Here is a 14,297-nt window from a genome sequence, read left to right as displayed (position 1 = left end):
AAGACCTGCAAGGCCATGTGCAGTGGATACATAGACAGGTCAAGTGAGGCACTTGTGCCTGTCTCTTTGATTATATGCAGTGCAGTTCATTCTGACTATCCTAATGACATTCTGAAGTATTCACATGTTTCAGAGGTACCCAACATATTGCTGAAAGCTTTGATCTTGCCCAGATGTCGAATGACATTAAGGTCTCTTAACTATTAAAAGGCAGGTACTTGGGGGAACATTTCCAATTTTTTTTAGTTTTTGATTACTAAAGCTTATTGGGTCATTTGAGGATGAATCTCACTCTTGATGCTGTTGTCCATAGTTTCCTTACAAGAGGTGTATCTCATCTATAATTGTGTATTAAGAACCATCATGTTAATGTTCAGTGAACTAACAGTAAGTGACGAGGAGTTTGTATCTGGATGTATTTGTTCTTCTTCAGTTGAAAACAGCTATTCTTCAGTCACAGTGTACTTTTTGGTGAATTAATACATGCAGGTTAAGAAGTTAAACAGAACTTGAACGTGAGTTTGTGGGTTGACTAGGATACTGATTTCCAGATTCTAGGAAGATAAAATCAGTAACCTTTCCACTCCTGATCGTATTACTGGGGTGACACTCAAACCCTTGGTAGATCTTTCTGTTACAGGGGAAGATTTTTGAAGGTTCTTAACTCAGGTTCTGATTTAGTGCTTGCTATTGAAGCCTGCAGTATCCCCAGGCAAACCAAGCTAATAGTGGGTATTTACAAACTCATGACAGTTTCTGTAAGGTCTGTTCCTTTGTGAAAAGTTGGGCAGTTTTGATACTAGCTTTGGCCCTTTGCACTTAGTCTTTTTTTTTTCTTTTTTCTTTTTTTCTTTTTTAACTAAAATCATCCAAGAATTCAGGCAGACATTGATCTTCTGATTTGGCACTTTTCATTTAGAGCTCTTCCCATTCTGGGTCATGATAGTGTATCTCAGCCTCAGATACGGACCAGCACTGAGCACATCCCCTCCCCTGCATTTTCTTCTGGTTTCATGGACTTATGTCCCAGGACTTCATGAACTATGTCCCTGAAACACTTCATTTAGTAGGTTAGTGGGAAAGAATAACCGTGCTGCTGTGTTGTACATCCAGGTTCTGGAATGCTCTTTTGAGGTTCCTTCTGGCTCCTTTTTTGTTGTACATTTTACCAGAACCTGCAAGCAGAGGAGAAGGTATGTTTGTAATGAGGCAATTTCTGCTTGTTTGGAAACTTGGGCTTCACATGCAGTGTTTTCTCCAGACTGATATTTTTCCTTTTTGTTACTTTTTCAATGCTTCCCTACTGTTTATTACACATTCAGGAGCTCTTCTGTGCTCACTGGTTGGTGTAATAGCAAAAACAAAACAAGGAATTTTTCGCTCAATTTTTAAGGATCTTCTATTGTTGGTTTCTGGAGATTGGAATAGTTGCATTCTCTATTGACTATACATATATCTTTTGAATTTAATCTTAATTAGAAGTGAAAACAGTATTACAACTTCAGTGAACTTTCTATCCAGGACATTCGTTAGTTAAGGTAGAATAGTTAGAATCTTTTTGACAACATATACTTAATTATTTTCAAAATTCAGAATTGCTGTAATCATTGAATATACAAAATATATCTTAATTTTTTCCAGTAGCACACTTTCCAAAAACACATATTCAAACTCAGAAAATTTAAGAATGTGTGATCTTTCCTAAGAAGAGACACTGCTAGGAAGTAATCTGAGTCATCCAACAATACTGCAGGATCCATGTTTGTTACTCTGCGTGCCGTTGTTTAGCTAAGTATTTCTTCATTTTTCTTTGGCTGCTAGGGAAAGATTGGTATTTGTTGCACTTAACACTTACTGTGATGGATGTGAATGACAACATACCTGAATGGGCCATGGAGCCCTTCCCGTTCCTGGCCGTGGTTTCTCCCCAAGCTACAGAAGGAACTGAAGTATATAAGCTGCTGGCTGTGGATGCGGATGAAGGGATCAATGGAACTGTAGAATATTTTCTCCTGGAAGGTAAATCTAAATCTTTGCATTTGAATTAAGCTTCAGTATTGTGACGTTTTTGTCTCCTCACTTTTAGTGGAAAGCCTTCCCATTCCTACTTAAGAAAGGTTTACAAGCCTTTGGTGTTACGGGTGAGAAAGATAAACTTGTAGTGAGTGTATGGACAGACTGGTCAGTTTGGAAGCATGTTCTCTTTGCAAAGTTGGGTTGCTGACCAGATTGTTGCCCGTGAGGGTGGTGGACACGGGAGTAGTACTCCAGTACCACAGGGCTTGGGCACAGGAGCAGCAGTAGTAGCCATAGTCAGCACCTTTCTCGTTTGGTTGGAAGAAGCTGACATTCCTTTTTCCTTGTGGGGTTTGTGCTTCTGGTCAGTTTCAAACAAATTCTTAAGGATCTGGGTTGCACCTTAGCTTTGCAAGGCTGCTACAGATTCACTCATAATTTTCTTTGTTGGGGCACTTAAAAGAAACTTCAATTCAAAGTTGTCTATGCAGAAAGGGAGTAGGAATACCACTCCAGAGGTGACCTGCTCCTCTTGACCAGAACATTCCCTGGCAGGGTATTTTCTTCAGAGGGATATTTCAGCATCAAATGACAGCAAAATATTGGAGGGTAAAGAGGGCTGACAGTTGTCCAACAAAGTAAAAGGCAGTTTAGAAATGTAATCATCACTGTAATTGGTGAGTTCAAAACAAACTTTTTATATTTTTTTCTGTGAATATTAATTCTAAGACAAAACCAACTCAGAAATTGATTCTCTATTCTCAATACTAATCAAATAAAAATGTTCTTGCTGACAGCAGTTCATGACTGTTCTTCCTAGGTGGAGAAGGCAGATTTGAGGTTGAGAGGGACACAGGCTGGATTAAAACAACAGGCTTGCCGTTGGTGAGGAACAAGGAGTATTTACTGACGGTGCTAGCAGCAGATAAACTTGGAAGCAAAGGGTCTCCAGCCTCTGTTTCTGTAATTGCTGGCTTTCGACCACCACAGTTCACCAACACATCATACTTGGTTTATGTTCCTGAAAATATAGCAGAAGGAAAATCGTAAGTAACAGGAAAAAGTAGTGTGGTGATATTATGGTCTTAGTTTAACTTCTGCTTGATCTCCCCAAAGCCTCAGTATTGTCTATGAATCAGAGATACTGCAAATATTAATTTAGATATTTTTTATTGAAGTGATTAAGTTAATTTGATGCATTTTAGTTACCTTTTTACATAGAAAAGTGGTGATGAATAAGTATGATTTCTTGATTTTAAACAATAAGGAAAGTATTAGCAGGATTGTCTCTTAATTTTCAAACAAAATGCAGAATTCAAATTAAAACCATTACATCACAAAGGAAGATGGGTTGGCATGAAAGTGTATATGAGTTTTGTGTGTCAGCATTTGGAAAAGTACATTCTCCACCAAATGGAAGTTGGAAAAAACAAGAGGCTGTCTTTGCTGTCCTCATCAGTCATGCTGACAAACCAAGAGAAAACGAAGATGCCACAGAAGTTGTCATTTTACTTCTCCATCCTTTGGCTAACCGTGTGCATCCAAATAGCGCAGCAAGTGTTAGTAATAGAGGCCCACCTGAATACTCAGTTCCATCTTTCACAAATTCTGTTGGTATCAGGGCAAACATTTTCCTTCTTCAGTTGAATTGAGAATACCTTTTTTTTTTTTCCAGTAAACATCTCCCTTGTTTGGCCTTTCAACTGTTATTCAGCTCTGTTACCATCTGTACTATTGTATTTTACTGTTCAGTCTACAACAGTTTTACAGTGTCTGAAGTTTGTCAAGTTAAAAATAAAATCAGCAGCTGTTAATAGCAAATACTAATGTTTTTCTTTAAAACTGCAATAAAGTCATTTAGCACAAGCATAAACGAAATTAAAGAACAGTGTAACACCAGAGTACCTAACAGGTATCTGCTGTTCAATGAGGAGGAAAAATAATGGAATTCTTTGTAACTCTTTTTAGTTACTGTTTAAAAATAGGCTTGCACACCTGTTATAATGATTGGAGATTAATTGGTTTGTCGATTTGCATAATATCCAAAAGGAATTCAATATTTGATATGGTTATTACTATGTCATAAGAGGTTTTAATACGGACGGTGTGCCCAGTGAAAGTGCTTTACTGTTGTGTGCTAACCAGAAGCAGTCCTGAAAATCACTGCGGAATCCTGAAGTTCTCATGTCTAAATTAGACCAACTGCAGGAAAACAGCTGCTGTCATGCACTGTGTTTGTAGGGCTGGGGTTTCACAAGTGTAGGTTGATTTAAGACTGCTGCTGACAAGAAGCATTACCAAACCTTTCCTTTGGTCCAGCATTAGCTCTAATATGCTAGCTGAGCTGGCAGGCTGATCCGAGGAAAGACAGAGAGAAAAAGGAAAGAGTTTTCAGCTGGGTTGTTAGATGTGCTCACAGCTGAGCCTTGTGATTGTGCTGACAGGAGGAGAGGAGAGGAGAGGAGAGGTGGCGTGAATGTGCAGCTGGGGTGGAGATTGAAAAGGAGAGCAAAGTAATTCCTATTGGCAGGAACATGGTCTTGTGCTGGCTTAAACTGACTGAGACCACAGAACGATAAGAAAGAAGAATAAAGCAAGAAAGTGACCTACAGCAACCTTTTGTAGTGTTTCAGTGTTGCACCTGAGGGAATTTAGAAGGCAGCAGCATGGAAATAAGGAAAAGACAGAAGTGTTCAGACAAACTGAGCTTTGTCTTTCTGAATGCAGTTGTCAGTGCATCTTACGTGTTGTGGGGCTCTCCTGGGAGATGGACTCCTTTCTCCTAAGAAGTCTTCACGATAAGGCAGCAGGCATTTGAGGAATTAGTATTCCGCTTTAGACCCCGTAACTATCGCTATTTTATCATATATTTCTTTTACTTCATGCTGCAAACACTTTTCCCACTTGAGGGCTCCAAGCACTTCTATGGGAAAAAGATTGCCAGATAAACTAAAACCCTATGATTCTGTGTGCCCTGCTACAGGCACACGGTCAGTATCTGCCTTTTCTCTGTTTGCAGGTATCTGAAACATTAGAGCAGTACGACTGGAGCAGCAAATCTACCATGCTGTCATTATTAAAGGGAATATTTTGCATCTTATGTTTTGTTTCCTGCCTTAGAATCATCACCATTTGATGAGAAAGATAGAGCAGGCAAAGTCAGTAGCTACAAAAATCTAGTCTTCTGTTTCTCTGTTTTTAATCTTTACTGTACTCAGCTTGCAAGAATCTTACCATTTTCTATTTAATCTCCAGATGATAGAAATACTATGTTATGAAATGTTTGAACTTGGAGTCCAGGTACAGCTGTCATCACGTATTGCTCTAATCAATCTATGAGATTGCAGCTGTTTCTGATGTGTAGCATTTTTTGTCGTATTTTTCACTGTTGAATTATTATATGCTTAAGAGATTTTTTTAAATTTTTACTGCAGCTTTCTTAGGGTCACTGCTGTATCATATCAAAACAAATCCCTGAGTTATGCCTTGCTAGCCAATCCAAGTGGTCTGTTCAGCATTGATCAAGCAACAGGGGATATCAGCTTAACGCGGAGTGTGGATTATGAGAGTGACCAACACCAGTACCTTCTTTTGGTCAGAGCAGAGGAAAATGAACAATTCAGTAGTGCAACTGAGGTAGGTGTTCACCTCTGACATTCTGTATGTCTTCGTGTTCTTCTTGAATCCTTCCTGATCTCTGTACAGATTCACTATGGACATTTAAAAGACTTTTTATCCCTGGGTAGGTGAGGAGGACTGGTTTAGCTCCTATTAGAGTTTATTCTTGCTGATCCAGAGAATACTGTTTCTTAGGGACCAGTCACACCATTCCATCGTAGGTTATAGGCTTTACCCATAAATGTGTGGGAGTAGATGCAGCCAAGGAAAACGTGAGGCTTTATTTTACTCCTAAATTATGATGCATATTTGAAAATATTCCATTTTATAACAAAACAAAATGGGAATAAAATTATTTTGTTTCGAGAACACTTAAGTGAAATAGTAGAGAGAGGAGATAATAAAAACTCATAGTAATAGTGGAAGGTGATAGTTCATGGTGTATCAGAAAGCTGTTTGACAACAAAAAATATTTCTAAATACAGTTATCACAGTTGTTTGAATTCAAGATTCTCTGAGTTTGGAAATCTGTGTAATATCATACTTGCTCCTGCTGCAGCAAGTAAGGTGTGCATCTCCAAAAGAGCAAGAGATAGAATTATTAGGAACAAATGTGAGGACACAGAGACACAGGGTATTTTAGTGTAACAAACAGTGGCTGTGGCACATTGGAGACCAATAGTTTCTATTGACCCTTTTAGGTACTACAAGATGAAGAATGGTAGAATATAACTTGAAAGAAGATTCTATGATTTTACAAATATATTTAGCCTAAAGTCAGTTTTACGTGCACCTGTAGAATTTTTGGTGTTACAAATAATAGAAGTGTTAGGAGGTAATGGCAAAGGGATGCTCTGGAAGCAGACAGTCCACTTCCATTTGAGTTAATGGTAGGAAACAATCAATGGAGATGAAATATGAATGGAAATGTTGCTGTGGGGGACTAGGACTTGACAATCTAAGCAGTTCTCAACAGGAAGAGAGCAATATGAGAAAAATGAGTTTTCCTATGTGCTACAGCTTCCAGAGATCTCAGCAAACTCTTCCATCCAGTATTTCTAGAGCGCTGGGGTAGTTACCTTGTTTCACTTGGATGACATTTAACACTCTCTCTTTCCATTGAGGTTTTGGTTGTAATCACTGATGTGAATGATTGTGCTCCAGAATTCCATCAGTCCATTTACAGCAAAGTCAGTGTTCCTGAAACAGTTACTATGACTACTGCACTTCTACAAGGTTAGTACTTTCAAAACCATTTGTTACATTCAGTATGAATGTTTTTCTCCCCTCCACTAATTTGATTTCACTTTAGAAAGCCTCAGGATGGGGTAGCCACAACTCTTTGGCATCTTCTAGAATTGGTCATAATTACTACTGCCACAGCCCAAAAAATTTTGGAGGACAAGACATGAAGGAAACAGGTCTTCTTTGTGGGATTTTGGTGTAACAAGACTTCGGCTGTTGTTATTTTGATAGCAGCAGGCTTATAGTGGTAATCTTGCAACATTCTTCTTTTGAAAAGAGAATAATTTTACATCAGTAATCATAGACACAGCAGCTCACCTTCTCTGCCCATCTCTAAAAGCTATTCGTGGGCTTGCATTAGGGAACATAGGGTGCTTGAGAGAAACATTTTTCTTCTTCCCAGCTGTATAGCAAACAGGTATACAGGTATTGGACCTGGAGAGATTATTGTGTTACAAAGGAGAAATGAAATAAAGCTCTTACACATGTCCTGGGCTTACAGAAGGGCTCCAAGAGGAAGGATCTCTATCTGACTGGGAGTCAGCCCTTAAATGGGGTATAGGAGTCTTCCAGTCACTCAGGTGAAATTGCATTCACCTGTGCACCTGCAGCTGACTCAGTGCTCGCCTCAGGTGGTCAATCAGAGGTTCAGGCTGTGATTCAACAGTTCCCATACACCAGCATAACCTACAAATTAAGCTTTAAATGATGATATTCTGGATATTATATAAAATGCAAAAACCTTATATTGAAAATGTTTATAAAGAAATGAGCAGACCCTGACAATAAAGCAAGCTGATGTAAACTAACCAGTAGTAGAAGTGCCTTATTTTAGTCTTTCACCCATGGACAAAATTTTTGTAAATCTTGAGGGTAAAAAGGAAATTAAACCACAGAAAAATTACTGTTTCCTAGTAAATAGGATTTTATAGCCTCCTATTGTTCCACACAGTGATTTATCCTGTACTGATGGCAGCCTGTCAATTACTCGTCTGATGTTTCTAGATTTGTGTGGGTTTTGAGTGGGATCTAGCAAGCTCATTATTTTCATTTACATCAGTTAAGTACTATATGTAAATGTTTCATCTTTAATCACACAGAGGCTAATCTGTCCAAGTGATCTCAAGTCAACAGTACAGGACGTGAGTATATGTGGCTCTGTGTAGGAATATGTTCTTGGTCATACCGGCCGCTTTAAACCCATCAAAAGCAAGATCTAGTGGCTTAATTCAATCAGGGTCCTTAATGTGTTTTTTTTCATTCCCCTACAACTTGCTTTGAGAAGTTGGTTGAATAAAAGCACAGCTGTATTTCAAGCACTACATGCCAAGGCAATGCTATTATGATTTTATATTATGCACTAATTCTCTTGTTAAAGTTCTCCACATTCCAATTCATAGACTCTGATCTACATAGTGTCTTTCTCTTCTAACAGTGACAGCCACTGACTGTGATTCAAAAGAAAATGCCGAAATATCGTATTACACTTTGAGTCCAGACTTCAGTATTACTTCTCATGGTACTATATTCCCAGCAAGAGAATTGGACTATGAACGACCTAACCATCTTTATGAGTTCATTATTATGGCTGTGGATAAAGGGGAAGATCCAAAGACTGGGACAGCAACCGTTAGGATCCATATTTCAAATGTAAATGATGAAGCTCCTGAGTTTTCCCAAGCAATGTAAATATGTATTCCTTAATTTCTTATATTTGTCTATTACTGCTTTATGTTGTTGTTGTTCCAGTCAGAAGACTGATTATTATAGGATGGTAACTGGCTTAGGTTCAGTCAAGTTTGAGAGTTAGACTGACAGCAGAGACCCTCTTGCAGCTGAAGAAAAAAGACTTGTGTATATATTTAGATAGGGATGGTATTTAGACAGTCTCTTTTGACAGATCTTGCATTTCTTCTAATTAATCTTAGATCAGTTGAAAATGAAATTCCAGTCATATCCTACCAATTAATCGTTTTCCATTCACTTACTCTGTGAAATTTAAGACCCGTCTGGATGTCTGCCTGGGCAACCTGCTGTGCAGAGCCTGTGTTCTGCAGGTAGCAGGGGGTTGGACTCCATGATCTCTTGAGGTCCCTCCCAACCCCTGTGATTCTGTGATCTTCAGCTGATCTCCTTGTTGGTTTCTAAATAAGTAAGCAGCATACTGCTAGAAATTCCAGTTACTGCTGCATTTTAAGTAGCTTTTTCCTGCATACACAGTGGATAGCTTTCATCAACTATATGGATTGTGGCAAGCTGGGAAGTAGCTGAACGCAGCTGAAGGTTTCTGTGAGAGAAATTCATCGTGAATGCCCACAGATTGGTTCGTGTTGAGAGACTAGTCTGCAAGGCTAATACAAACCAAGGTGATGGTGATGTCCTTCCTGCCCTTTGTTTAAATTCCCAGGGTAAATTCATGACTCCTTGCCATGAGCCTTTTTTCAGCAGTTCTCCTTAAAGCACCTGCTCTCTCATTCTGCCAGTTTGTACTTTCTGCTTTTTAAGAGACCTTTTCAGATGACTTGCACTCTTCTGTCCGTGCATTTCATTTTCACAATTATCAGAATAGCTGCTCATGTGCATCCCACATAAGGAGTTAAGGTTGCATACTAGGCTTGTGATTGGGCTAAACCAGAATAATTTACTTCTTTTACTTCATCACATACTAAATTGGGGGAGGATAAAAAGCTGTGGCTGAAGATGTTGTGGTGAAATCACTTACTGGGACAGCAAATACGAGTGAGAGGTTTTCTGTGCATCTGTCTCCTTTTCCTTTGAGTTTTATCCTTTTCTCTGCATAATGATATGTAGGTGTCAGAGTAACTTATTTTATGTAAAAACAGAGGTTCTGAGGATTGTATTTGCTATGAAATGTGAAGAGTGGGCCCATAAGCAGACTCGAGTTTTCTGAGTGCAGTGATACCCATGTGTTTTATCTATGCTGTTGGACAGAGCCAGCTGTAACTCACTGTTGTGTCTGAGCTTTGGGATATCCACCGTGGGCTGGTCTGTTGTACGCTTAGCCCAGCCTATGCCCAATCCAGTCAGAGAAAATAATAAGTATTTGGGACTTTGCTAAAGCAGAGGGCTTTTCTACAACCAAGAGCATTAAGCTTAGGCTGATAATGCCTCTTAAGAGCTTACAGTGTCAGTGATGTGCCTGGTCCTGAGGAGAGATCTTTGCAAAACTGGCATTATGCACATACCCTCCAGATCTGATCTTTGTCCTGCTGCTGCAAAGACTGCACTGAAACTACTGTATCAACGTGTCTCAAAAACACAATATGCTGTAACAGGCAGTGTTTTTAAATATAGTAAATATTTGCTTTGATTCTGTGAATGGTATAACTGAAATGAACAAAATAAATCAACAAGTTTTGCGTTTAGCCCAAACCTTGTGAAGCTAAGCTTGAGAATGTCAGCAATGCTGGAAGTTTACAATGGAAATCTATAGGAGGTAACCACAGAAAGACGTGAGATGTGGAAGGTTGGATGAGTCATCAGTGCTATCATTTACTACTTACAAAGTGGTATATTACTTAGTAGTGTAATTACAGTAATAAATTAGAGATCTCTGCAGTACCCTTTATACACGTAGTAAGTAGAAGTCCTGTGTATATTTTTTTTCTGTCTAAATTTCATAAATGATCGTAATTATGTTTAACAGCTACAGGAGCTTTGTTTCTGAAGATGCAGGCCCAAATACATTGGTAGCTACAGTCAGTGCTCTTGACCCTGATGGAGATGGCGTGACCTATGATATTCCCTCTGGGAATCAAAAAGGAAACTTTGTTGTTGACCCTAAGAAAGGTAATAATGTATTAGCTCTTTGCTGCCACAGCAAAAGGTGAACAGACAGTAAACAGAAATATGAACACTCAGCATCTGAGTAGGCTGGTACAGCCCTTCACATTGAGATTTGTTTGCTCTTTACTGCCTGAAAAATAAACACCAAAGGAGAGTGTTTTGAGACAGATGCTGGCAACCAGTTGAAATCCCAGGAAAGGATGGTTTCAGATTTTGAATAACTTAATTAGCTTCAGTGAAACTACTCCATATTATACCTATGTTATGAACTAAAGTCAAAATCTGAATGCATATTTTTCAAAGCATGTGCTAAAAACATTGAATATATGTGAAGGAGGGAGCTGCCTCAACTCGTTATCTTTTAGAGTTCACTTTGCAATGAAATCAAAATTCCATGCTAACTGTGTTTTGGAATGTTAATGTTAGATTCAGATTCCTGAAAATGTGGTCGCAGGAAACAGAGGTCTGCCACAATGTTGCTGGGTATTTTTTATTGGAAACAGATGCACTAAAGAGAATTAGTCAGCTGAGCTGTAACTGCTGTCTCCTTCAGCTCGGTAGGCATACTTGCAGACAAATCTGTTGTTGTACTTTCTTAATTTTGTTTTAATATCAGACTGCAGTAAAAATACCATAGAAATTAAACTGTAGCAGCCTTGAGGTTTGTTTTTAAGTAGGTAAATCAGAACAGGTGTTGTCTTGCTTACTAGTGAGAAGAGTAACAGTAATCAGTTAATGTACCAAAAATAAAAAAAAATGAAACCTGTTGCTGTCTTTGCAGGGCTAATTAGACTTCGTTCAAGCCCATTTCCAAAGCTGCAGGGGACAGAATATGTACTTAATGTCACAGCTACTGATGATAACGCCTCGGGAGGGCCCCATTCTCTTACAAGCACTGCCCAGGTTATCGTGAAAATTGATGATGTCAACAACAACAAACCAGTCTTTCAGAAGGTACAGATATATGAGACTAGGTGATATGCATTAGACTGGGTAGTACATGTTTCAGACTGTTGTCGCTGATGAGTAATTCAAGAGGTGATCCATTTTTTTTCTCTCTTCTTGGTGCCCCGATCTTCTCCATCTCTCACATCATTCTCCTGAGCCTTATGTGCTTTGTTCTTCTCCCGTGGCTGAGCACTCTTTTCCTGAACCCCACCTTGTCTCTGGCATTTTAGAAGATAGGGTCGAGTGAATACCTTTTAGAGCTTCAGTATGACACGTGAGGAGGGATGGATTAGGTGTATCTATCCAGTGGACTCGTGGCAAAACGTTCCAGAATACTTATCTAAATTTAATGGGCTTCTGGTCAATTTGTGTCTGGAATTGATGTAAGAATAGAAAGAAGATGATGTCTTAGCTTAAATGGTTAAGTACTATGAAAAATAAATGCTTGAATATGTTTTCAGAATATTCACTGTTATGAACAGTCTGTTGTCTACAGATTTAAAGTTTGATGCTGATGGCTAATATGTTAGTGGAAAATGTTGCATGTTTTGGAAAGTCCGTGACTGTATTAATTTTTGTAGATTATCATTAATCTGTTCTTTGCAGTCTTTGTTTGGAAGGCCCTTTTTGACCAGAGCAGCTGAGTGGTTTGGGTAAATGTATGCACTCTTTTTTTATAAGGCTTTTGCTAACATATAAATATATTTGCATTTGGAAGTACACGCAGCTGTACTTTTTATCCTAATATTTTGACCAACTGGTAGTTGTTCAGTATTCATGTAACAACAAAGCAGCAAAGTGTGTAAATTAAGAAACATGACTAAACAGTGGATTTTGTTACTTTATTGTTTTCCCTTTAATATATCTTGAAGTCAAACAGCAAGGTATATGCTTGATTTTTTTTTGCTATTGTTTTGTTTTTCTTAGTGTCATTATTATAGGGAACATGCTTCTGTGTTGGAAAACCAGCCCTCAGGGACGGTTGTACTGCAAGTTGAAGCCACTGATGCTGATGAAGGAGCCAACGGTATAGTGAAATATGGCTTGATGCACAGAGATGGTGTCCTACCAGCATTTAGTATTCACCCTGACACAGGTGAAGTGAATGGCAGAACTGATACAGGCACATGGAAACACTGATGGAAAACTAGCTGAAATAAAAGCAGACTTTGTGCTGTTCACTGAGTTTTTTGGCAGTAGACAAGATACAAGCTGTATTAATTCAATGAAATATGTAGTTTCTTATCAAATACTGAAATAGGACTGATATGTTCCCTAAAACGTGGAAGTTCTGCAATGTAAAATAACTTGTGTGGCTTTGTAAGCAAATTAGAAAGAAATACCTATTTTTAGTGCATGTTATTTTGCAGTGTTGTTAATGGCTTATCAATGACATATCCAGAGATAGAATAGTCTTACAAATGACCAAGAGACTAAAACTCTCAGAAGGGCAACACTAAATTCTGGTGGAAATTTCAGAGGGTAGAACACGAGACGTGTCTTATATCCCTTACTTGCTTCAAAGTCATTTTTATAAATCTCATCTCTTAAAGCTAGTTTGGTATTTCCCTGTCTTCTGAACCAGAGTTGTAAGCATATATGAAGTGTGTGTCTGCATGAGCAATTGAAGTTCTTGAGATTAAGTCTTGTGACTGAGGCTTTAAACCTAAAATTCATATTATAGGTGTATTTAGCCTATTGGGTTGCATCTCAATGTATTTACTGATGGCCAAATAAACATCTAAATATTGTATTCTCAGATGTATAGAATTCTAACTCTGGTATTTAATTTGTTTTCAGGAGTTCTGACAACTGTTCAGGTATTTGATCGTGAAAAACAGAGGGAATATCCTGTCACTGTGACAGCAACAGACCAGGCAGCAGAACCACTCATTGGAATATGTCAGATAAATGTTGTCATTCTGGACCAAAATGACAATGATCCCAGATTTGAAAACACCCACTATGAATGTAATTGAGAGTCATTGGATAGCGTTTCAGTGCCTTGACTGTGAGCTTACCTGATGTCTACGGTTTTTGGATTTTGTCTGTGTTGGCAGTAAACTTTGTGACTGAGTGGTTGTAGCCAGAGATGCACTTGGCTTAATTGCTGAATTGTCGTTCTGCATGGTGTGCAATGTAAAAAGTACATCTTTGGCTAACGGGCCTTTGTGAGTGCTATGGGAAAATTCCTTGAAACGATTGCTGTCTCAGTGTCTGTGCTTTGCTGAGTGCAGAGTGTGAATTTAAAATGTGGTCCATAGCCATGGAGTGATAACAACAATTGAAAATATTTGGTTTGATTTTATGGGCATTGTTCCAAGGAAGATAAAGTTATATCTTCCATACATTTTTACTTCAGTATTTCCTCATGTTTCGTAGTAAGATGTTTGTGATACTTTAGTGAACTGATGATCAATTTGAAATATTAGTCTGAAAAATCCTTTCCTTACCTTAGATTTCCTAAGAGAGGACACAAGAGTTGGGACCAGCTTTCTCCGCGTTACAGCCCATGACGATGATTACAGCTCAAATGCTGTCATCACATACTCCATAGCAAATGAGGAAACAGATTATTTACAAATTAATCCCACTAGTGGCTGGATATTTGTTAACCAACCCATATCTCAGGTATGGTGCTTATTTTCCTTTTAAAGTGGTCT

The 14,297-nt window shown here is 38.5% G+C and overlaps 1 protein-coding gene across 5 annotated transcripts in view; it reads left to right on the top strand.

Moving 5' to 3' along the window:
- The window catches only part of CADNL (neural-cadherin-like), a 51,347-nt gene that overhangs the window by 8,580 nt on the left and 28,470 nt on the right, over positions 1 to 14,297 (top strand). For 4 of the 5 annotated variants that reach the window (XR_005863060.2, XR_005863061.2, XM_040707280.2 and 1 more), the window contains exons 2-11: positions 1,822 to 2,019; positions 2,837 to 3,062; positions 5,451 to 5,652; positions 6,759 to 6,870; positions 8,315 to 8,564; positions 10,547 to 10,689; positions 11,468 to 11,640; positions 12,562 to 12,730; positions 13,435 to 13,605; positions 14,093 to 14,265. Coding sequence is in view for 3 of the 5 variants with exons in the window: in XM_040707280.2 (XP_040563214.1) it covers positions 1,822 to 2,019; positions 2,837 to 3,062; positions 5,451 to 5,652; positions 6,759 to 6,870; positions 8,315 to 8,564; positions 10,547 to 10,689; positions 11,468 to 11,640; positions 12,562 to 12,730; positions 13,435 to 13,605; positions 14,093 to 14,265 (1,817 nt within the window). In the remaining 2 variants the exon portion in view is untranslated. The remainder of the gene's footprint in view (positions 1 to 1,821; positions 2,020 to 2,836; positions 3,063 to 5,450; positions 5,653 to 6,758; positions 6,871 to 8,314; positions 8,565 to 10,546; positions 10,690 to 11,467; positions 11,641 to 12,561; positions 12,731 to 13,434; positions 13,606 to 14,092; positions 14,266 to 14,297) is intronic. The other variant, XM_025154280.3, reaches the window with a different exon arrangement.

Source organism: Gallus gallus, chromosome 11, assembly GCF_016699485.2.
Source record: "Gallus gallus isolate bGalGal1 chromosome 11, bGalGal1.mat.broiler.GRCg7b, whole genome shotgun sequence".
NCBI classification, from domain to species: Eukaryota; Metazoa; Chordata; class Aves; order Galliformes; family Phasianidae; genus Gallus; species Gallus gallus.
Note: the sequence above shows the minus strand (reverse complement) of the source record. Positions and strands in the feature narration are given on the sequence as shown.